This window comes from Malaya genurostris, chromosome 2, assembly GCF_030247185.1.
Source record: "Malaya genurostris strain Urasoe2022 chromosome 2, Malgen_1.1, whole genome shotgun sequence".
NCBI classification, from domain to species: domain Eukaryota; kingdom Metazoa; phylum Arthropoda; class Insecta; order Diptera; family Culicidae; genus Malaya; species Malaya genurostris.
Genome location: NC_080571.1, coordinates 298,693,411 through 298,718,839, shown reverse-complemented (window position 1 = coordinate 298,718,839; position 25,429 = coordinate 298,693,411). Strand labels below are relative to the sequence as shown.

At 36.8% G+C, this 25,429-nt stretch overlaps 1 protein-coding gene across 2 annotated transcripts in view; it reads left to right on the top strand.

The window, feature by feature from the left end:
• LOC131430742 (MOB kinase activator-like 2) overlaps positions 1-25,429 on the top strand; it is a 111,151-nt gene that overhangs the window by 9,487 nt on the left and 76,235 nt on the right. Inside the window, exon 1 of one of the 2 annotated variants that reach the window (XM_058595936.1) lies at positions 2,583-3,175. The exons of the other annotated variant lie outside the window; for it this stretch is intronic. Coding sequence (XP_058451919.1) covers positions 3,155-3,175 — 21 coding nt within the window. The 5' untranslated portion in view covers positions 2,583-3,154. Of the gene's footprint in view, positions 1-2,582; positions 3,176-25,429 lie in introns of those variants that run through there. 2 annotated transcript variants of the gene reach the window in all.

Genomic DNA, 25,429 nt, shown 5'->3' with positions numbered 1-25,429 from the left:
ATTATACACTAAAAGAAAAAAGTCGGATTTGTTTTCAATAATTGGAGAATCAACCGAAAATTTAAAATGAAAAGAGACACATCTTTAATTTTTTTGTGCTGCAATATTTTCAATTTAAATTTGTTAATCAAACCAACATTGTACATATGTAAATATCTCAAGAACGGTTGCTTCTAGGAGATAGATCACTATGAGCAGATTAATCTATAGCAGCTATAACTAACCTGTGATCCGTGAACTTTCGAGGGTCCGCGAGGTATTGGATGGCCGCGAACAACTTTTTGAGATACCATATTGGGCGCAATTCTAACTTTTTGAGTTACAATAAGTTCAAGAGAGTGCATGCCATAGTACTTCCGCCCATTTCAAAAGTTTGTCTTGAGTCGAATTGGTATCTCTGTTCGTTCAAAATATATTGCTTATCATACTGAAAACGTATACAAAGTGTAATCCAGATTAGAGCATGTGAAGATGACTTGATACTCAATTCTGGAAAATTCTGGAATTGATTAGATATCAACGCTTATGAGAAAGGAATTATAACACCATAAAGCAGATTACACTAATAACTTATAACTCCTTCATTTTATTAACTAGAAGTCAAGTGTCATGACAGATTATGGCAGACGGTGGCAGAATATTTGCATCGAGTTTAACCTCATTTTAAAACTAATGATGGATGACCAGGCCCGTACCCAGGATTTCATTTCGGGAGGGGCCCAAAGATAAAAAATAATATTACTGAAGATTGCTTTTGTACCTAATTCTCGATGTGCCTGTTACGGGTGTTTTTAACAGACACTTTAAACTTTTCCACAGGAACTGTTATTGCAACACATGGATCAATAAGCCTCGAAACTAACGATGGAAACAACATTTTTTTTACAAATTTTTTTTATTCATCAACATAATCACCTTTTAGAGTGATACAATGGTTCCAACGTTTTTCCAATTTTTCAATACCATGTTTATAAAAAAATTTATCTTTCGCTTCAAAATAAGCTTCAGTTTCAGCGATGACACTGCCGCTTCGATTCTAGAGTGTAGTGATGTATCCATGTTTCGTCCATGGTCACGTAACGACGCAAGAAATCTTTTTTGTTGCGAATAAATAGCGATAAACTGCTTTCTGAATAATCGACTCGTTGCTGTTTTTGTTCCATCGAAAGCAATCGCGGCACCCACTTGTCTGAGACCTTCTAAATAATTATATATCTGTTTTTGATTTCGGGAGGGGCCAGGGCTCCTCGCCCCCCCCCCCCCCCCTCTGGGTACGTGACTGTGGGTGACAGAGTCGACGTGGATACACAATAGATTGTATTATTGCCTCGGTATGACATTTAGAAGAAAAGACGTATTCACGTCTAAATTTTTCAAATTCTATTTGTAAGATTTGAAAGAAACGAATTCAATGGAGATAGGTTAGTCAGGTACGCTATGCTCAAATCAAAGAAATTAGTGTCACGTAAAATTGTACATACGTCTGAATTTAAAGAAATAATAAATCTATACCAACTAAAACTAATTCTCTGTAGAATTCTGCTATATTTTCCAAAGAGGAAACAAAAAGAAAGTTGTATCGATTTGCAAATTTGTTTATTGTTGTATGTTAATTTCATTGGAGTATTACTTCAAAGTCTGATAATTAAGAGTGATATCCTATCCTCTCTTGGATTTGAAACACAAAAATATACAGTAGATAAGAAACTGACACTAATCCGACGAGAGAAACATCTGGTGTTAATATTCATAATAGTTCATTTCAGTTCAACTTATTCGTAAACTCTCATTTTACTACTCACACAATCAAGTTCAATGACAAATTATAGAATCGAGAATTTTTTTTGCGAATTCTGATAATTCAAGCGTGGTACCCAAATCAGCAAAGTGTTTGAGTTTTGAGAAACCTGCCATAAACGTCGAAATACAATTTCGTTTCTTTGTTAGTTCGAAATCGAATTTCCCTTCAGCCATACCGGCGATATCAAACGATATCAGGCGAGTGTGTGGTGCGATACTATCGTACACTGCTTCGGTGGTGATAAAGTACACGACACAGCCAATAACGTCATGTATGTGTTGTGCACGTCACCCGGCGAGTGGCGAAGAGCGAAACAGCGAAGAACAACTTCTGAATCGAGCCATCGCATCGGGGTGCGATGGCTATACACTCACTCATCACTGACTGACTGACTGCCGGTAGCGCTTTTAGCCTCTCCGTGTGCTACGTGTCGGGGAAAGCTCGCCTCTCGGAAGACATCGTCCGTGGGGTGGTGAATCGAACGCCAGCATCATTATCAGCAACGGCAACAGCAACAGCAACAGCAACAGCAACAACAGCAGCAGCCAAGTATAGTAAAAGGAAAAAGCTGCTATTTCCGAGGCGAGGGTTCATTGTGTGGCCATCGTACGATGTTTGTAGAGTTATATATAGATGTGTATGAATGTGAGTCGTGTATCTACACTGGTTATATGTAGCTGTTTCCTTGCTTTGACATTCGTGTACAAATTTTCTGGAGCATTTTTGGAAAACTCGAAGGCGGCTGCGGAGTACCGTACTTTTGGAGTACATTATCGGATAGCGAGCGTCGAGAGCGTCTGTTTGTTATTGGAGCACGAAAGAAGCATACATTCGGCAGAGGTTGCAATTTTCTTCCTTCCTGTAGCTGGCACGGACAGCAGAGGACAGTTCCGATGCGGTAGTGGAGAATATTTAAGGAAGAACGAAGGGCTTTCCGAGAGACGAAAAAGCTTACGTTACCAGTGCCAGACGGTGTATAGTAGTACTCCAGAAAAGAACAGCACAGTGAACAGAGGTTGAAGCTGATTTCTGTGAGTCCTTTCGGATATCCATCCAGCAGAGATGGTTCAGCGCAAGGTGATGGTAAAATAATAGTTCCTATCTAGAAGACATTTAGCACGATGTTCCTAAACCGAGGAAAAACCGTTCCTAAACGCCAAGTGTCTTTTAAACAAATTTAACTCGGCAATAGTGCAAAAATAGTTAACTGGTTACTGTGTGAAAAGATTCAGGTTCCTAGACGTGTGTGTGGAAAGGTGACATTCAGTGGGCACACTTTCGTACAGATCCGTGGCCTTGCTGCTGGTGTGGCCAATTAGTTCAATCGTATCGAAGAAATTGAAATGAGAAAAGATGCCAGGACTTTTCCCAAGCGTAAGTCAATTCAAATCTCGAATACAACCAGTAATGAGAGTGGGATACCATGAAAAATGGTGTCATAACCGGACGATATTGGCGATACGCGATGCCCTTGAAAATATCAATCCACCCAAGTTGGTACAGTTGGAGAGCGAAGAGGGCCGTCAGAGCTGCTGGTGGCAGATAGGCAAGAAGACATTCACATCCAACAAAAACGAAAAACAAGAAGATCACGAGCGTGTAAGAAAACCCCTCAAAAATCAAAGACGCAAAAGGCCGTAAGGAAAATTGCGTTTAAGAGAGCGCATCAATAGGGAATATTTTCTCTTCTCGGAGGATCGAACTTTTCGTGAAAGAACGTTACAATCATTGGTAGTAGTACGACGGAAGGAGAGCCTTGAAAATCATCTGCCAGTTTGTACTCATATCCAACGGAGCACAAGTGTAACACGCCTTGGCTTCCAAAATCCAAGTTCTACTACTAAAGCCTTTGCTCTGAACGTGGAACTGAGTTACGTTATAGTTTTTCTCCTTACTCCGACGGACACGTTTTCTCTAGTCTGGTCCTTTGACGATCTTTACCCTACACATAGTATTTCTCCGTGCGGTCTTTCGTTTAGTCTCACCATGAAAGAACCGAATTCGGTGCTCTTCGCTTCTCGCACAACCCATCCTTGGTATTCCGTTTTCCCACTTGCAGGCAGCAGGCCTGTCTCTGTCAAGGATACCACGAGGACAAAGTGTGAAAATACCGAAAATTCCTGTGACCACACCGTTGCAGACACTCACCACTCACCACCCCCGTCCTAACGATGTATTTCGGAGGAAACGTGGCTACGCATGTGATTTTCTGAGTACTTTTTCGGTTAAAAAGGATTTCATTTGTTCTCGGGAATCGTAAATTTGTGACTCAAATCGAATGGTATAAACTTCCGCAAGAGAATAACCGACAGAAGCAGTCATATTATTTTCGATATGCATATTTTCGACAATGACCTTGAAGGTGAAAAGGTCGCAGAAGAAAATGTGCAAAATTCCACGCATTTAGCACTGAATATTCAAAGACGTGCTCAAGCTATCGACAAGCTGTACAATTATTGGCGCGTTCGCTTTGCATTGAAATAGATACTACAGATGAACGTTGCAAAAAATCATGAAAATTATTGCAAGAAATTTGCATTATTTCTATCTGTTCTTGATTTTAAAGAGACTATTGTATAGTTTTTCGAATGAGTTTTAGCGAACGACATTTTTCCTGTGCTTCGAGCACAGACCAAACACGTTGTGTGTGAAAATAATTGAAAATATCTTCTATATCCATCCAAAAACTATTTCGATCACAGAGGTTTTAACATTGTGGTCATGACTCTTTCGGGTCAGAAAAAAATTCGTGACCCTATGAGTGGGCTTGGGAATCGAACCTCAGTAGAGTTCGTGGAAGGTGTTTGTTTTATCCCTCACGCTATGCCTATCCCCATGAGTGATTAACATACTTTCTTCAAAAAAGCGGTACATCTGGTAAACTTTGTATAACTCAGTCGTAGATATAGAAACCATTTTACCAGTGCTCCCTATCTCATTTTCACCATCAAGTTACTGCGTTGTTATACAAAAAATAATACCAGAAAGATATTAAAAATAATACCAGAAAAATAATACCAGAAAGAGATGGTAACCGGATGGATCGGTTACCGTAAGTGATTTTTTTAGTTCCTAAACAATAGCGGGGCGAACTTCGAATAGTTGATGCACATCTTGCTGAGCTTGTGCAATCGATTCACATCAGCTTTTCCATTGTTCTGTGAGTAAAGAATTTACTTTGCGTACGATCAACATAAAAAGGTGACATCAAGATTTTGTTTCGTACTCAGAAATTATTTATGACATGCATGTCAGGCGTTTTTCGTTCGAACTTACCCAATTCACCTAAATATTATCATTTCACATGATTTCGTTAAACGTCGGTCACCAGCGATTTGTATATTTGAAAGAGCTTGGAATGGAGACAGTTCTCCCAAAATTTTTAACGGAGCTAGGGAAGTTCTATTGATTTTCTTTGTGTTTGACTTTTAAAATAATCGCTCCACCGAAAAATTTGAGATAAATCAGGGATGTCTTAGGAATTATCAGGATGGCTTAAGAGTTTTTGAAGATGTAGTTTTTGCATAAAAAAGAGATTTTTGAAGCAACCGTACCACCGAAAAATTTGAAAAAAAATCAGAAATATTTTAGGCATTGTTCGTAAGATTTACAATTTTTGAAGTTGTATTTTTAATATTAAAAATACTAAAAAATGTTTTAACATATATTTTTACGCTTCCGATTTTGGTACCGTTTTGAAACTTTTTAGTAGTAAATTTTTGTGAACGTTGAAGTGCTTCAGCTTCATATTTTTAAAAGTGTGAAAATACACAATATTTGATTGTTTCTAAAAAAATTATTAACAATCAACAATGTGTTTTCAATAACTACTATAGCTTAGTACCATGCGTTTCCTAATAGAGCTTCAATGGTAACACGTGGTTGATAATAAAATTATTTTTAGAAAAAATCAAATATTGTGCTCGTTTGTAGTTTAATAAATATGAAACTCAAGCACTCTAACGCATTAAAAAACCATTTACTTATTACTAAAAAAAATCCAGAGTGATACCAAAATCGGTAGTTTGAAAAACTGTATCTCGAAATTTTTAATACTATAAATACATCCCCAAAAAATGAAAAAAAAAAAAATGGAAATTTTGTGAACAGTGCCTAAAACATTCCTAATTTTTTTTTTCAAATTTTTCGGTGGAATAGTTCAAAAATAGAATAAAGTGAATATCAATATAGCCACCCAAGCTCCGTCAGGATGGCAGTAAAAGGGTTAAAATCCTGGAAAAATTGTTCCCAGCCCAAGCTCAATCAAATTTGCTTACATGGCTATAGATTTCACTCAAATTACAGTATAAGAACCGGTGTTCGATTTTGCACACACTTTTTACATATAAAGAAACAGTCCCCAACGTTTTCCTTTTCGTTGTTTGTTACTTTGGGGGGGTTTTACAGCTACAAAATGGCGAATTTTTTCGAGAAAATTCGTAGTTTTCACTTTGAACAACCACCAAAAATTAAAAAAATTAAAAACAAAATCAAACAGGAACGTTGGGGTCTAGGAAAACTTCTACTTTAACTATGCTGCTTTGATTTGTTCACTTCTGATTAGTCTGCGCTGAGATACAGTGGATACCGCAAATCATGATTTTTAAGAAGCGTATACCTCTTCACCGACTTATTTCGCAATATTTTTCCTCGAAAAAATTACAAAATGTTGTTCGAATGATCCTTTTTATCATGCAAAACATTTGAATTTATTTTGTGGAACGAGAATTCTGGAAAAAACTTGCAAAAATGATGATTTTTTTCATCGTTTTGACCCTACCCCCCCCTTAACACCATGTATTTGAACCTTTTCCCGAATAATTTGATTTTTGGTTAAAATATGATAGCCGAGTAGTCATTTATTCAAATGTCAAAAATAACCCTTTTGACAGATCGATAGACTCTTTTGAGACAGGTTTGACCATCGAAAAATAAAATTTACTCAAAATGACCATGTTTTGTTGTACTTCCATAGAAAAATAGTGGAATTACTTCTAAGGTTTCATCGTCTATATCTGAATTTTCCATCATCATCTGCCGAAAACTGCAATGGTTAGACTCAGCATTCATTTTTGCTATACATTGGTGCAGCTACACGAGTAGTCTTTCTATTTCTTTTCACTTCCATTTCGTAATGGCACAATAATCGGAGATTCTACTTCCGAATCCATCGTTTTGTTAGTTATACAAAATTTTTGACGGCGCAGCTACAAAGTCCTTGCCAGATCATTGGTTTAATGGTTAATTCATCGATGAAAATCAATTTTAATGAGCAGAGACCCAGGAAAATTCAATATATCCCCAATGGTAGGATAGAAAACATATTTGATTATTGTTTGGGTGCGAAATGAGATCATCGATCGCTCCCAATTGACACCAAACCATCTGATTTGTGTTTCATCACATCCAGAAATGTTTAAAAGTGATTAAAATTCCTGGACCATTCGTTAGACTTCTTCCATACAGTTTTGTTGGTCTTTGGTAATTTGTATTGGCACAGAACACCTTTATTTCTTGAACTGCATCTCACTGACAACTGATTTTTGCGTTTTGTGGCTCCGCTTGACGAGGATTTTCCTATTGTTCTTAGCAGTTTTTCGTAACGGCAAGATGTCAATTCCGGCCAAAACAGCCGAGAACAATTGTGTTGCTTAAGGAAAAGCAACAGACGCTTTCCCAGATATTTCTGCTCGTACATTTCCATTGAGAAATATCTTTGCAAACTCCGACAGCTTCATGTGTTCGAAAATGTGTACAGACTTTTTCAATTGCTGTATCATATTACTGTCCAGGAAATTATTTAAAGGTTCTAGGATCTTCTTCTCTCAGCTTACTTTGAAAATCTCGGACGGAGAGGTTGCGGTTTCATCCCTAATGGCTTTCTTTCGATCCAGAGTCTTCCTGGCCGTCGAAAAACATACTACGAACACTTTTATCACGTTTGACACATTCAGCAATTTCTCTAACTTAGAGTAGAAGTCGTCCGGATTTTCTTAATAGCTCGAGTAAAATTTCAATTCGTTTCAGCCTTGGTTTCACAATCGAATTTTTCTATCTAAACTAAAACTAGAAATAATTTCTGGATCTGGATTTCGGAGCTAATCTCTGGAACTAAATGCTGGAATCTAGAACTGAATTCCGGACCTGGTTTTCAGAATGCAATTCTGGATCTGGAATTTAGAACTGATTTCGGGGTTTCGGAACTAAATTTTGAAACTGTATTTCTGGACCAAGAATCTAGAACTGAATTTTAGACTTGGAATTCAATTTTGATCCCGGAAATGTATTCTTATCATGGACTCTGGAACTAAGTTTTGGACCTGAACTGACCGAAATGAGATGCTTATGCCGTTCTATTCAGTCAAGTGCAGAGGCTGGAATGAATAAAACGTACCAAATCATTTCCTTATATATTTACTCAGTAGGGAACGCGACAATGAAATGGGAAAGGCAATCACGTATCATTGTCTTACCTTTTTCTTCCTTTTTTGTACTGAACCTTTGAGAAAACTTCCTATCATATTTATACTGAAAATTTGATCATGAACCATACTGTTGCCTTAAGTACAATGATAAACATTTACGATTAGGTTCTATCCATTCTTTTACTGGGTAAATTTTGAAAGAGCAGCCCATAGTAAGGTAAGGCGCATTAATTAAAAAAAAAAGACAATTTAATTTACAACCGCTGGTTTCGAAATGTTCTTATATAACCATTTTTTCCATTCACCTTTCGTTTTCGACTTGTCAGTGGCCAGCTATTTAAATTGACCTACTAGTGCACTATAGCAATTGAACTTGATGGTAGACGTAAAGTTTAACTCTCGCTGAGGAACACTTCTCTAAATTGGCTTCAAGTGATTTCAAAGTTTGAAAAGAACTTTTCATGTTATTCATGAAAACTAAGGTTGAATTCGATCTGAAATCATGTTCTCGAGAAAAGAACATCCATTCTAGAACCGTATCAATTAATTTTTGTTCAGCTTTTTTCCCCAATTTTGCGGTAAAAAACGAATAATTTGTAAATATATGGATCTTGTTTTCTTTGAACACATCATTATAGAATCACGTCATTAAATGAGAGGCTTGCGGCATATTCAATAACCTACTGCTTACTTGATAAACTGTGACCGGGAAAACCTTGCCAGGTAAATTATTGTTTGTTCTCGCAACTGGTAAATCGGTGACATGCGCAGAGAGAATCAATTCCATTCGTTGTTTGATCGGTATTTTCCGTAACAAAGAATCGTACGATAAACATAGTTTTGTCACATATCAAACCAAGGCATGAAGCAGTCGTGAATAAATTGTTGATTTCACACATCCATGCAACCGGGTGTGGATGTTTGATGTTAAACAAAAATTAGACTTACTGGCGACGCAAAGTCAGCCAGCTTTGACGAGTTCTAGCTGCATGGTATGAAATGACGTATTTGTACGGTGCGTTCGGGCTGGGATCAGACTAACCAAAGCACGGATCATGTTCTCGATTGCCTGTCCGACTATAGTATCACCACTGATACATGTAATGAGCATTATGGCACTATCGTTATTTATTCTGCATTTAATATCCAGTTTATCTTTTCATCGTGAAACCAGTTTTCACTCCTTCTTTTTTTTTGAGTTTGTTTGCTTCGGTCTCAAACTAGCGAGAATTTATACTTCTGAAGTGAATACAGTCTTTTAAGCTGTGTGCTCAGTTGCGACTCTGTACGTAGGTACTTCGACTTCGTTTGCTTGCATAATTTGAAAATTGCTATATGAGAAACAACCAGAGAACCAGAAAAACGAGTGTATCAAATGGTTTTTCGGTGCTCGGTGAAGAAATTCGCAGTGGGTAGAAAACATCGTACCGCTTTCGAGTAGCGGTGGTGAGTGCCACAGGCCACAACTGACAAGGGGAGGGTCAAGGTTACTAATAAAGTGGAAATGAAAAAAAGGAATCTTTAATCCTTTTGCATGAAATCGCTCACATGTAATGATAGTTAGGAGGTCAGCTGTAGCCATACTTTTGAATTCAAGATAGCACTATTTTACGCTGATAAAAACCAATTGTACCACCTGAAGCGAGAATTTACATAAGAGTATAGTTGTTTGGTTTGATGACTCAGGAAATTGAAATTTCAAATCGAGTTTCCTAATCGGTTATTCTCTAGTAAAGCTGAAAGCAATGAAATGCACTGTGGTTGAGAATCGGTTTTATTTTGGTCTAAATTTTAAATTATTTCGAACCATATTTGCAAAAACAAACAACCATATACTAATAGTAATCGATTATTAGTTTACTCGAACTCGTGTCAACAGTGCTACGGAGACCGTTGAAAAATGTTCAATCTGTTGAATAATTCAACTTACACCCGTATTTTAAAATACGCTCCGGTCGCTCTGTTGATGTCTACAATTTTTGTCTCGCATTCGAAACTTGGTGAGCTCGAGTGTACTCGCTAGAACATTAGAAAAACGAATAGGGTTCATGCAAGTCTGAGGCCTGTTTGTGTTTGACTGGAATTCAATTTGACCGATTGTATTGTCGATTTAGCAAACACCGCTTTGTAATTTGGCAGTGTTCGTACTGCTGATGTCAGATGTCACTAAGAAACTGTTGCCGGAATCGGAGAATTACTATTTAGATTACAGAGTTATCTGTACGATTTTTTCTGAATAGTATAATAAAAAGACGAAGGATAAAATTGCTTTAGGTATGTAAACGATTTTTGGTGTAACATCCCGAACCAGCAGTTTTTTCTGTAATAAACTCTGGTATACCTTTTGACTCGTTAGCGGTTAAAAGAAAACAAAAATTTCTAACAAGTAGAAAAAGAAACACAGTTCCGGTAATGCCTTTATAATCTATTGATCTGGATTATAAAAGATGAGGTTATCTTATTCGGCCAAGTTTCTATCTCATGTTTCCAAATAATTCTTTTAAAATTCATTTGTCATTTCACGAATTACAAAGACATATGTGGATTTGACACAACACAGCAAATTTCCTTTAACAGACTTATAAAGACACTGATGAAGAACGCAAAAAGTGTAAAAAGTGTTTCGAAATACCGGTATCTGGTCGTTCACTATTACGTTATTATCATAACGAAATAGTTTTTTCATAATGGAATCCAAAGGGAACTATCATTCTTTTTTAAGACGGTTTAGTTTCATTCCACTAATCGTTAAAAATCCAAATTCCGTAAAAATGAAATGAATCATTTTTGACACTCAAAGTTGTCGGTCTTAAATTAACGCGATTTTTTCAAAATGTGTGAATGTGATCCATATTGATTCTTTCAAGTGCTTAGAAAAAATCGCATTGAAAATTAGGTTTTTTTTTGCTTTCAAACATCACTTTAACATGCTTCCTTCGGAATCAGTGCGGTAAAACTTCATTTTCAATCGAATAATATAAGATGAAAATGAAATTTATGGTCACTGACCGTCAGCACCCTACTAATTCATTTGACTTTTGCTTCCATTTTCAAGTCAAGCTCCCATAATGCATCGTCAGTTGAATAATCATACCTAGTCATTTGAAGTATTGCTTGTTCAGTTTCAAGTGCCAAGTAGTCTAGCTGCTTCATTGTCTTCGCTCTTGGTAGTGAGCAAGTTCAAATGAATAGAATTATAAATGGAGTAAAGTATTAAAAAAGAAAACTGAAAGAGGAAACTATTAATTTATGTATTAATTCTGAATATGATATTTCAGCTATCTAATTTGTCTTTCATCTAACAGATCGGCTGAAAAGTTCGTATCGTTTATATGAGAGGGCGCCACTAGAATTAAATCCATACCATTTTCAGTTAGTACCAATCTTCAAAAGATACGTGTATAAATTTGACAGCTGTCTGATTATTTTTTTTTTTCATAAATACGTTTATTTCTTAAGGCAGTTTACATAAGTTTTTCTTCGCCGTAGCATCACTTTTACAAAATATTCTCATCCTAATTTAATTCTAACATAGTCACAACGTTTTGAATTTATTAAAACATATTCTCTTATAGCTTAAATATCATCTTAGGTAACTCGTCATTAATTATGAAATCTACTCGGAAATATTATTTGAACCAAACGATTAACTTCTATAATTTATAAAATAAGCTGCTATTTTCAGACATTTTGTTGATAATTTCATAAACTGTTTCGAGTTTGTTTGTATCAATACATAATTTTTATTCTAATTTAGCTTTTGGTTGAACTCATGGACGCAGCTGGGATCAGAACTAAGTCTTAAAAGGGGCCTTTATTAAATTGAAACTCCAATTTTCTTTATGAAATGATAAATAAGTTTCATGTATGAAAGGTCACGACAAGCAAGAATGTCTCGAACTGGGATATTGGATAGTCTACCTTGGGTACGCAAAGAATTTATTAGTTGAGATCTGACATCACGATACTCCACGCATGTCCAAACGACATGATCAATATCCCGATAACCTTCTCCGCAAGCACAATGATTAGTCTCGGAGAGCCCAATTCGAAGGAGATGTGCATCTAACGTGTAGTGATTGGACATGAGTCTGGACATCACACGAATGAAATCCCTACTCACATCCAGTCCCCTGAACCATGCCTTTGTCGATATTTTCGGAATAATTGAGTGCATCCACCGACCCAGATCATCTCTATCCCAAGATGCTTGCCAGCTGGCAAGTGTTCTTTGGCGAGACGAGCTATAGAATTCGTTGAAAGCAATCGGTCGCTCATAAATTTCACCCTCAATAGCACCACGTTTGGCTAAAATATCGGCTCTTTCATTGCCAGGAATGGAGCAATGAGCCGGGACCCAGACTATAGTGATTAGATAATTATTGTTCAATATGTCGTTCAGGCACTGTTTTATTTTGCCCAGGAAAAACGGTTCATTTTTGCCAGCAGCGTTTGAGCGAATGGCTTCAATTGCACTCAGACTATCTGTGAAGAGGAAATAATGGTTTGGAGATAATGTGACGATTACACTCAAACTATAATGAACTGCTGCTAGCTCTGCTATATAAACAGATGCAGGTTCTTGAAGCCTAAATGAGGCCGAAACATTATTGTTGAACATACCAAACCCTGTCGCTTCTTCAATTCGCGATCCGTCCGTATAAAACATTTTCTCAGAGTCCATATGCCTGAACTTACTTGAAAATATTTTTGGGATTTCCGTCGAGCGTAGATGATCCGGGATTCCACGCACTTCACGCTGCATGGATGTATCGAAAAATAAAGTTGAGTCAGGGGCACTTAGGATGCTGACACGGATAGGAATATATCTTGAAGGGTTGATTTCCTGTGACATATGGTTAAAATATACTGTCATAAATTTTGTTTGAGATCGAAGCTCGACTAGTCGTTCGAAATTATTAATTACCATGGGATTCAGCACCTCACATCTTATTAGCAGGCGTGATGAAAGCTCCCAAAATCGATCTTTTAATGGAAGAACTCCCGCCAGAACTTCAAGACTCATTGTATGTGTCGAATGCATGCAGCCTAAGGCAATTCGCAAACAACGGTACTGAATTCGCTCAAGTTTGATAATATGAGAGTTTGCAGCGGAACGAAAACAAACGCATCCATATTCCATTACTGAAAGTATCGTTGTTTGATACAATTTTATTAGATCTTGCGGATGAGAACCCCACCAAGATCCTGTTATTGTTCGAAGAAAATTTACTCTTTGTTGGCATTTCGTTATCAGATACCTAATGTGTCCTCCCCACGTGCATTTGGAATCGAACCACACCCCGAGGTATTTAAAAGTTAAAACCTGTTGGATCATTCTTCCCATCATATGGAGCTGAAGCTGCGCGGGATCATGCTTTCTTGAAAAGACGACTAACTCTGTTTTCTCCGCAGAGAATTCGATACCAAGATGAACAGCCCAAACGGACAAGTTATCTAAGGTATCTTGCAATGGTTTATGCAGATCAATAGTTTTGGGCCCAGTAACTGAAACCACGCCATCATCTGCCAATTGTCTTAGTGTACATGGGGTTACTAGACAGCTGTCAATGTCATTCACGTAAAAATTATAGAGGAGCGGACTGAGGCATGAGCCTTGCGGGAGACCCATGTAGCTAATTCTGAATGTTGCCAAATCGCCATGTGAAAAATACATGCACTTCTCTGACAAAAGGTTGTGCAAATAATTATTTATAACCGCTGGAAGTCCATGTTGGTGGAGCTTGTCTGAAAGAACATCAATGGAAACTGAATCAAATGCTCCTTTAATGTCTAAAAATACAGATGCCATTTGTTGCTTTTGAGCGAAGGCAATTTGGATGTCAGACGAAAGTAATGCAAGGCAATCATTCGTCCCTTTATTTCTACGGAAGCCAAACTGAGTATCTGACAACAAACCGTTCGTCTCGACCCAAGTGTCGAGACGTCGTAGAATAATTTTTTCGAACAATTTTCTGATGCAGGACAACATCGCAATGGGTCTATATGAGTTGTGATTGGAAGCTGGTTTCCCCGGCTTTTGAATGGCGATAACTTTCACTTGTCTCCAGTCAGGTGGAACAATATTTTGCTCAAGAAACTTGTTGAACAATTCCAACAAACGTCTTTTTTGCGAGGTCGGGCAGATTCTTCACCAAGTTGAATTTAATTCTGTCCAACCCAGGGGCGTTATTGTTACAAGACAAGAGTGCTATAGAAAATTCCATCATTGAAAATGGGTTATTAATAAAACCATTATTTGGAGGAGATTCCCGTATAATGCTCTGCGTAGGAACAGAATCTGGGCAAACTTTCCTAGCAAAGTCAAATATCCATCGGTTCGAGTATTCATCACTCTCATTGCCCACGTTACGATTCCTCATTCGTCTGGCCGTATTCCAAAGAGTGCTCATTGAGGTTTCTCTTGACAAACCTTCGACAAAATGTCTCCAATAGCTACATTTTTTGGCTCGAAGTATGCTCTTGTACTTGGTTTCTAAAACCATAAGTTTTTCAAAATTCTGAGAAGTTCCTCCTCCCCGTTTTAGAAACGTCTTGCAAGCATTTTGTTTTGCGAGTTTAGCCTCTGAGCACTCTTTGTCCCACCAGGGGTTGGGAGGCCTTCTGTTAGACGATGGACCAAGAAATCGTTTGGTTTGGGCTTGTTCTGCGGCCTCCAGAATCGAACAAACGAGGAAGTCATATTCTTCAAGTGGAGGGAGCTCTTCCATTGAATTCAAAATACTAGAGATTCTACTTTGGTATTTAATCCAGTCGATATTTTTTGTCAAATCATATGGAATACTAGCTGAATTAGCAATACATTTGTTACAGCTAATTGAGATGATGATTGGTAAATGATCGCTACCGTGTAAATCAGGCAATATTTTCCAGGTGCAATCTAGTCGAATTGATGTTGAGCAAAGAGATAGATCTAAAGCACTTGGGCGTGCTGGAGGTCTTGGGATCCGTGTCATGCTACCCATATTTAATACCGTCATGCTAAAATTGTCACAAATGTTTTGTATTAAAGATGATCTGCTATCATTGTAAACGGAACCCCACATAATACCGTGCGAATTTAAATCTCCCAGAATCAATCGTGGAGCAGGAAGGGCTTCAACCATTTCATTAAGCTGTCGCTGTCCAACTTGTGCTTTTGGAGGAATATAAACCGAAGCTATGCAAATATCTTTGCCTTTAATGTTTATTTGGCAAGCAACAACTTCTATACTAGAAGTTGAAGGGATGTTTAATCTATAAAAGGAATAGCATTTCTTAATTCCCAAAAGCACTCCACCATACGGAGAGTCTCTATCGAGACGTATAATGTTAAAATCATTAAAATTTAAAGCTATGTTTGAAGTAAGCCATGTTTCGCATAAAGCAAATACATCACATTTTTGACTATGCAATAATATTTTAAATGAATCAAGTTTTGGCATGATGCTTCGACAATTCCACTGCAGGACAGTGATTGTATCATTTGCGACGGGTGATAAATTATCCATCAAAAGATACAAAACCTGAGACAATTGGCCATTGAGCTGATAACTGCTTCAAAAAGGTTCTAGCTATTGGAAGGAATGCCATTATGAGGGTCTTTAAGGGTTCAGATATATTGAATGCTGAGAAAATCCATTCAACAATTTCCGAAAACTTCAGTAATCCTGTTGGTGGCTGTGAAATGGAGCCCACTGGATTATTATCTTTTTCTGTACTAGATCCTGGATTGGTTTGTGAATTTGACAAACCAGGAGGCACAGTCTTTGGTTTTGACTTTTTTTGTTTAACACGGGGATCTTTTTTTGAAGATGAAATTTTAGGTGTCTTTTTTGGTAATTTGGAGGAAGACTTCTTTCTCTTAACTGACCCTTGGGTAGTGATAAACGAATTACCTTCACTATTTTCGTCAGAGTCAGAGTCCTCTGGTTCCTCTAGATTTGAAAACCCGTTTTCGGTTTCCAAAGGGGGGACATCAATGACCGTTTTAAGCATTTCTGCATATGTGCGCTTAGACCGTGCTTTTAAAGAAAGCTTAATTTTGTCTTTGTGCACTTTAAATGCAGTGCATACTGAAATATCATCATGAGGACTATTCCCACAATAAATACATTTTTCAATTTCCTTGTTGCAATCATTATCTTTATGAGGCCCTTCACACTTAATACATTTTGGTTTATTACTACAGTAAGTAGCTGTGTGGCCGAATTTTTTGCAGTTCGTACAATTCATTACATTTGGAACAAAAAGCCGAACAGGGAGGCGAATTTTATCGACATAGACATGGGACGGCAACGCAGACCCGGCAAATGTCACTCGAAACGAGTCTGATGGGCGATAAACTTTTTTTTCCTCTTCATGAACTACTGAGTACAGTTGTTTGCACTCCAGTATTTTCACACCCTCAAGCATAGAGTTCTTGAAACGACCAACACCATGCTTGAGTAAATCATCTACCGAAAGACTCGCTTCGGTAACAACACCGTCAATTTCGACATCTTTGGAGGGTATGTAAACTTTATACTCTTTATTGAAATGTTCCGAAGAGACAATATCATTCGCGTGTTTCAAATTATTTACCACAACACGAATTTTATCGTTATTTACTTTTATGATCTCTTTGATTGAAGAGTATCGTGATGTCAAACCTTTATTAATTTGAAAAATGTTTAATGGCTTTGATATACGTCTAAAAAAGACTATCCAAGGCCCAGAAGAGCTCTCCTGATATTTTTTCGTTCGTGGGGGTATCGGATTCATGCTAGGATTTACGTCCATGGATTCATCCATTACATTAAAATTTTTAACTAAACTTTAAAATAAAATTTGAAACCAACACTACACAGTACTCAATCAAAAGGAAAAGAAAAAACTTCTACCTTGAAATTGTTGTCTATCTCCGTTGCACTGCCGTGTAGATCCTCGTTGCTCTAGATGTTCTTGTTGGATGTATCTGGACGTTGATACAATGCTGAAGCTCACTGTAGCGATAGAATATGATGTGATGCTACTGCTACCTGACATCCAGCACCACTCGAATTCCGATTTGCTTTCGTCTTCGCCAGCTGTAACACGCGCAGGTCACCGGTGTATACCTGCGTGTTGTATGGCAGTGGAAAGACCGAGTTGTCTTGTCTCCTTCTTCCTAGTGCTCCGCACCGATATGCTTCTGCACCGAAGTGCCTTCGCACCGGTGTGCCTTTGCACTCTCCTGCTTCTATGTGCCTTTGCACTCTTCCTCTTCGATGTGCCTTTGCACTCTCCTGCTCAGCACTTGTGGCTGTATATTGCGGCCTGGGTAGAGTTTGGGAAACGCCCTTTGTTGTTTCCTTCACCAGCTTGGCCCAGCACTAGGGCTCTCTTATGCAGCACGACTATACGTTTTAACGGCTGCTGCCAACAGGTCTCTACCTGTAGTTCAACCGTTGTCGTATTTAACGCGTGTAAACCAACCAGCGTTATTAAACTGTACGCTTCTTTACACAACCTTCTCGGTTGAACGGCTATTACTGAATGAGCTGTCTGATTATTAGTTTGTGAGATATTGCAGTGAAGCTACTTTTGTTATTGTGAACAAATGGAAAAAAAGGAATTTCGTGTGTTGATGAAACACTACTTTTTGATGAAAAAAAGTGTCGTCGATACCAAAAAATGGCTTGATGAGTGTTATCCAGACTCTGCACCGGGCGAAGCAACAATTCGTAAGTGGTTTGCAAAATTTCGTACTGGTCATATGAGCACCGAAGACGATGAACGCAGTGGACGTCCAAAAGAGGCTTATTCACAAATATTTGGATATGAGAAAGCTTTGTGCAAAATGGGTGCCGCGTGAGCTCACAATCACAATGTCACAAGTCGATGAAAACCATGCTGAAATTGAACGAATTGGGCTTCGAATTGCACCCTCATCCACCGTATTCTCCAGATTTGGCCCCCAGTGACTTTTTCCTTTTCTCAGACCTCAAGAGAATGCTCGCTGGTAAAAAATTTAGAAGCAATGAAGAGGTGATCGCTTAAACTGAGGCCTATTTTGAGGCAAAGGACAAATCGTACTACAAAAATGGTATCGAAAAGTTGGAAGATCGCTATAATCGCTGTATCGCCTCTGATGGCAATTATGTTGAATAATAAAAACGAATTTTAGGAAAAAATGTGTGTTTCTGAGCTTCGATTGGAAGAGAAACGAGTGAAGAACTGAATGCTACCCGTTGATAAGTCAGCGAATGTTATGTGTGTCAGAGTGTGAAGTTTTCTGCAGTAGGGTGATCGTCAATGTGTCAATGTTTCAATTGAATTGAATGAAGTTTTACTGTACTGTTGGGAATACCTACTATTACTATTCTATTTTGTTCCCAAGGTCAAATGTGACAGAATAAAAGATTTTATATTGAACTTTGTAAAACCTAAACCGTAGCAATAATTTCAATAGTAATTTCGAATACATCATATTATTATTTCTCTGGTGTTATTATCCTGTATAACTGATGTGGCGCAGCCACATAACCGAAGCCAAGATGGCTCGGCGGCATAAAGCCGCCGAGGCGACGCCGGCTAAATTGGCCGCCGACCCGCCATCGTAAGCAGCGGCCTTTTGCTACAAACCTGTAACCGCCTCGTTTGCATGATCTAATCAAAGCTAGGTTTCTTTGCTTTAGTTAGGTCCGAATGAGCGGTAGCGAGGTCGGACAGCACACGAATCAAATCGATGTGGCGAAGCCGCATTAGATATTTTTCTACTTAGTTGACAGAAAATACCACATACATTTGCTTGGTAGATACACCTATGCAATTACTTTTATGCTTAGTGGCTAGTAGTCAACAAGTTTCCTTGGGAACTCCGTTCTGAGGTTCATTAATCAATCTTTATTCAAGAAGTACAATTGTAGGTCAACAAAACGGTCTTTAACGTATTTTTATTCATTTGTGTTTATTTTAAATCAATTCCAATTATATTATTAAGACATTTGCAGGAATCGACGAAATGACCCTTTCGGCGAAATCACATTCGGTGAAGTGGCCCATTCGGCGAAATTACCCTTTCGGCGAAACGATCCCATATTTATTGTAGATATTAAAATAAATTTTGAAACGAATGATTTCTGATAAAATAAATTTTGATTTAACTTAGAATTTAGAAAGGTTCTCAATTTCATTTCCCACAATTTAAAACATAATCGCAATTTTAGTTTTGCTACCCAACTTTTTTCGGTGTTCGGTTTTTTAATTCACAATCGCAAATCTTGATTCACATTTTCATGTGCAAAATGAGCTTAGTTCCACCTCTTACATAAAGTAACGGAATAATAAATATTTTTATTCTAAGAATCAGATCTCTGCAATTTCCTCAATCGAAATTGAAAATCAGTTAATTTTACTTTCAGATAACTGTTCATATCCTGTGTATAACTTCTTCGGTATTGGCAACACTGTCAAATCATCTAATTTAGTAAAATTACCCTATTATAAAACTTTTCTTGAATTTTTTATTAGACCTATATTTTGCGTGTTGAAAGAATTTATACATAAATATATGTAAAACAAATTATGGTTTTAGTAATTTGACACAATTGCATAATTATAATCGTTGAAATATTAAATAATTTATATTTAAACTCTCGTTTTTATTTTCTCGTCTCGGTTGTGTGAAAATTTTAAGCAAAAGTCTGCACATACAAATTTACATTCAATTCTTTATTGCAGGAAGAAGCAGTATCTTAATTTCGTTAAGCATTTGAGTTAACCTTGTTTTTCTTTCAGAGTTAAAATTTTCATCGTAGTAATCAATGAATTTCAAAGAAATGATTTTCAGCTACTTATTCCAGTGAAGATTAAAAATATTCAGCCAATGAAATTTCGCTTGCGGCATCTCGGTCTGAATGATTGGCCACACTGTTCATTCACTTCACAAACTGCCAGTGCCTCCCTTATTAGTTCAACTACATTCTACTTCGCAATGAGTGAATTTTTCATTGCAACGATTTTATAACTGCCATTTAATTTCGATTACGGGAATCGGGGGTTTGATGGATCATCTTAGATGTTCGTTTAAAGTTATTCAGAATGTTTTATGGTTTTATCTACTTTATCCATATTAGATTAATTGATTGAATTGGCAGACAGATATTAGAGAAAATCAATTAGGATATACTCACGAATTGCTATGTACCAAGTTTCTATCTGTTCTTCAAGTAGTAACAGTGGTGCTTAGTAAGTTATTTATAATAACAATGATTTCAATTGCTTATTCCATACGTACAAATAAAAGTTTTATTAATTGATTCGAGATGCGTTAAAAATTCTACTTCCAATCATGTTTAAAATTATCCACTTCCAAATTGAAAAATTCGTCTGTATTGATTGTTACAGATACTCAGATATTTCGTTCAGCCACACTCTCCCCTAATCCTGGTCCGTTCTTTCGTACGTTCGTCAGTATGATGTCTTTCATTTCGCATTCCACCGTTTACTTTTTGCAATACATTTTTTTTGCTACGTCTGACCAGTATTAGAGGTTTTCCTTTTCCAAGTGTTTCTCTTTTTCGTATATGTGTTCATTTTTCTGCATCGTGGACATTATTGTTGCTTTAGTTACTTTAGTTAATTATCATCATTCATTCACGCTATCACTTGTAGCGTATCGCGTTTTGTTACTTTGTTTCATCGCCACGATTCTGATTCGTTTGTAAGATAGTTGCGTTGCCGTTTTTGCCTTTCTCTATAGAAAGGTATTAGAATGGCTTGAAAAAACGGCATTAGAACGGAGCTTCGGAGACCCATACTGTTTTATACCAATCAATTCAGCTCGACGAGAATATTCACAGAGATGACAAAGCCGAATTCAACAAGTTTAGGCTTGTTTGAAAGCTACTGTTGGTCCATTGTTCAAGTTCGATGATCAAATGCCTATGACTTCTAGTTCCGGAGGTATGATGGTATAAGTGATGTAACCGACAATACGAGTTGTTGTTTTACCGCGCAATTTTGTTTGTGAAACACTGAACCGCAACTCCAATGGAAGTTTATTTCTAACTGAAAACAATATAAATATAGAACAATAGAGATAACACACCATGCATGTCTAATGTACATTGTGCTGTGACAAAATACATCTGCAAATCTATTAAATGGAAGACAAGGCGCCCGTATTCTGTATGTTGAAGTATACTACAGCATATGCGCAGAGGGCTGATGGGATCTAGTAAGTGAAGTGTGTGCATCTTTGGAATTCAAGCTACTTTGTGATACTGTACTTACTGCAGATAAGTGCAGTAAGTAGTGATCTAGCTCTGTGGATATTCATATCAAATCTGATCATGAAACAGTTTTCGTTGCATTGCCTTCTAGTACAGGGAGACAATCGGTTGTTATTTATATAATGTTACGTTAATAGGTGAATCAATAGTAACTATGAAACAGGTGATTGATCGGCGGTATGTAAGTGTCAATCAATACGGTTCACCGGAAAAGTTGTTTTTAAATTGATCGAAATACGGCATTGCATTGAATATATGTTTATTTCGGCACACATTTTGAATAACGTGAATATTAGCTATTCGTTTTGTAGATGCACTGAATATATTTGTATTACTATCAAAAGCACAAGCTAGACAACAACACAAACTCATTTTCAATTGATTTCGTTGGTTTTAAGCACGGTGCTTTTGAAAGCCACGTAGATTACATGAGGACAAATTATCCAAATGACACGAAAACAAATTCTTAATCGCTATGCTAAAACTAGATTAAGTGATATTTGAATCTTTCCTAAGCTGCTGATGTAACGCCGCAGAATATTATTAAGTAGGATCTCGCTTCTCGATCTTTACAGTACAGTATCAATTCTGCTATGATATGAGAGATCAAAATATTTTGAAGAGTACTGTGGATAGCTTAGCTCAGTATATGTCTTATTTTGCATATAACAGTATATTTTTTTTATGCGTGATTCTATGCCCGGTTTTGAGTAATATAGTTATCATTTTGAAATTCAGCACAATCAATTCATTTTCAGAACAAAAAAAGAATCACTCAAATCGTGATAACAGAAGAAAGTCTGTTTGCAGGATAAAAATCTGTTTTAATCCACCTGATGGTGTAATGCTGCCTTTCTCATTAATATTTTACAAGAAATCGTTGCAAGTTTCATATTCGACATTCCTGACCACTGTTTCCGAAACCGGAGTCTTCATTCAATAGGACAATAAGACAATTATTTAATTCAATGTTCGACTGGTTAAGTCACGGTTAGTTTGTATCATGTAAGTTATGTTAGTTTGTGAAAATCGGTTCAGTCATCTCCGAGAAAAGTTAGTGTAAAAGAACGTACACACACGTGAGATGTGTTTAAAATTTTAAATCTTAATTCACAGTGAGAATGCAAATAAAAACAAAATTTTTTATTAAATTGGATTACAACTGTTTGAAATGGCAAAGGTTATGTTGATGTATGCCCAAACACTTAGTAATATTAATGAAAATATGAGTTACATGAGAAAGGCATTATAGCACTACTAGGTGGATTAAAACAGTTTCTTTTTAATTAACCCTCTCGCATCTCTTTTCTTCTCATCGTTTCAGTAGTAAACATGTACGCCAGAGATAGAAAACCAATCGAAAAAAATTAAAGATTGAATTGACGGCATCTTTGATTTATTGTATGCTACACTTTACGGAACCAAATGTTATGAAAATATCACGATATGTAAATCAATGGAAATGTAAATAAACAATACTAAGAAAGCTTCAACATTGGTTAATGTTAATTTATAAATGTCGACAATTGAACAAATGGACGCCATTTTGTTTTTTCTCATTGAAAATTTTTCATTCTAGTTCCAACTATAAATAATTCAATACAGCATATGAAACTGTTTTGAGAAAAAAACAGTTTCATATGCTGTATTGAAAACCGACGCCGACGAAATTTTTTTAGTAAGTAATTCTTTTGAAATGTCGGCGAAATTCTTTGGTAGCTCGAAAGATAATCTTAAATTTGTAAGAGTATTCGGGATGTAACACCAGTTCCTTGAAATATTCAGAGAATATTTGTTTACTTGTATTGAGAAATTCAATAAGAAATGTTCCATTTGAACAAAGTATCAAGGACATTAGTGCTTTTACAGAAACTTACATTTGGAAATTTCCATTCGTACTTAAAAAGCAGAATCGAAAGGCTCAATAAAAGGGCTACTTATCAGTTCCTTTGAGCAGCAACCGCATCTGACTTAAATACTTCACTGCAGGAAGAAATGGCACCTTCGTAAAGCGCTTGAATTTTCTTGGTTTTCCCTTCATTCTCAAAATTTTCTTCGCAATAATCAACGAATTTGGTAGAAGTAATTTTACGTTACTTATTCCAATGAAGGTACCAAATATTCAGTCAATGAAAATAAATAATTTTAAGTCTGCTTGCAACATCTCGGACTGAGTGGTTGAGGTTCCGCTTGAAACTGCCTTCGACCTCCCGGTTTCGATTTCAAACCCTCATAATTTTCCTAGCTGTCGACAAACATTTGGTGACAATTTTTTATTACTTTGGTCACATTTAACAATTTCGTCAACTTGCGAGTGCGAGTAGTCGGGATTTTCGCGATGCGCGAACAAACTGCCATTTTCACAACTGAGGAACATATGTCGAAATTAAGCAGTAGGTATGATGTCACATTGCCACGCCTAATTCTTCTAAGGCACTTATTTATTCGAATTTAAAACAAAAAACAGGTACGCCTTCCAATTCGTCTTCTAACGAAAAAAAAATTATTGACAGGTAGATCGACCTCGTCATCATCTTCTTCTAATGTCAGTTATGCTAGTATAACAGGTAGAAATCTACCACTTAATTCTTATAATGTAAATAATCAAAACACAGGACCGCCTTGCAGTTCATCTTCTAACGAAAACAATTTATTAATAGGTAGACCGGCCAAATCATCTTCTTCTAATGGCAGTCTACCTACAAATATTCCTTCAATGTCATTCGCTTCTTTAAATGAAGTTGATTTAGGCGATATAACTGAAAATAAAATTATCTACCTACAAGATCAACTTTTACAAATGATCATCTGAATGAATTCGACTTCCTTACCTTTTGGAAGCATTTCAAGTCGGATGGCAATTTGCAAATAATTATATAATGAATTTAAAATTAAACAGTGATGTTATATAATTATTTGAATATTTTAAATTGGAATGCTCGATCTTTGAAATCGAGTGAAGATGAATTTTATAATTTTCTCAAAGTTCACAAAATTCATATTGCCATTGTGACAGAAACTTTTCTTAACCCAAATGTCAAATTGAAAAGTAATCCACATTATGTGTTTCATAAATTTGACAGGTTTACTGGAATGGGTGGTGGAGTTGCCATTTTTATCCAACGGCAAATAAAACATCGAATTTTACCTTCTTTCAATACTAAAGTTATTGAAATCTTGGAAATCGAAGTTGAAACCATTCATGGAATTTATTTCATCGCTGGAGCATATTTGCCATTCCAATGCACCGGCGAACAATTAAATTTCTTTAAAGGCGATTTGCAAAAACTCACAAGATATCGACAGAAATTTTTCGTAATAGGGGACTTAAATGCTAAGCATGTCCAGTGGAATTGTAGGCAAAATTACAGTAATGGTAAACTCCTTCTTAATCAACTCTCAGCTGGTTACTTCACAGTTCTTCATCCCAGTAATCCGACTTGTTCTCTTCCGTGAAAAACCCGTCTACAATTGATCTGGTTCTAACAGATCAAAGTCACATTTGCAGTGAACCGATTACACATGCTGACTTTGACTCAGATCATCTTCCTGCAACATTCAGACTTTCCAACGAAGCTATAATTAATCCAATTAGTTCTATATTCAACTATCATTGAGCTAATTGGTTGGATTACAGATCTCACATTGAAAATCATGTGGATCATGAAACTACTTTAGAAAATTCTGCGGTCATCGACACAGCAATTGATAATTTGAATCATTACATTATCGAAGCTAGAAATCTTTCAGTTCCCAAAGCTCAAACTAAATTAAATTCTCCTATCATCGATGACAATCTTCAACTGCTCATTCGGTTGAAGAATGCTCGTCGACGACAATATCAACGTTCTCGTGATCCTGCTATGAAAAACATAGTTAAGGATTTACAAAAAGAAATTAAACATAGATTTACTCTTTTGTGAAATGAAAATTTCGCTAAAGAAGTT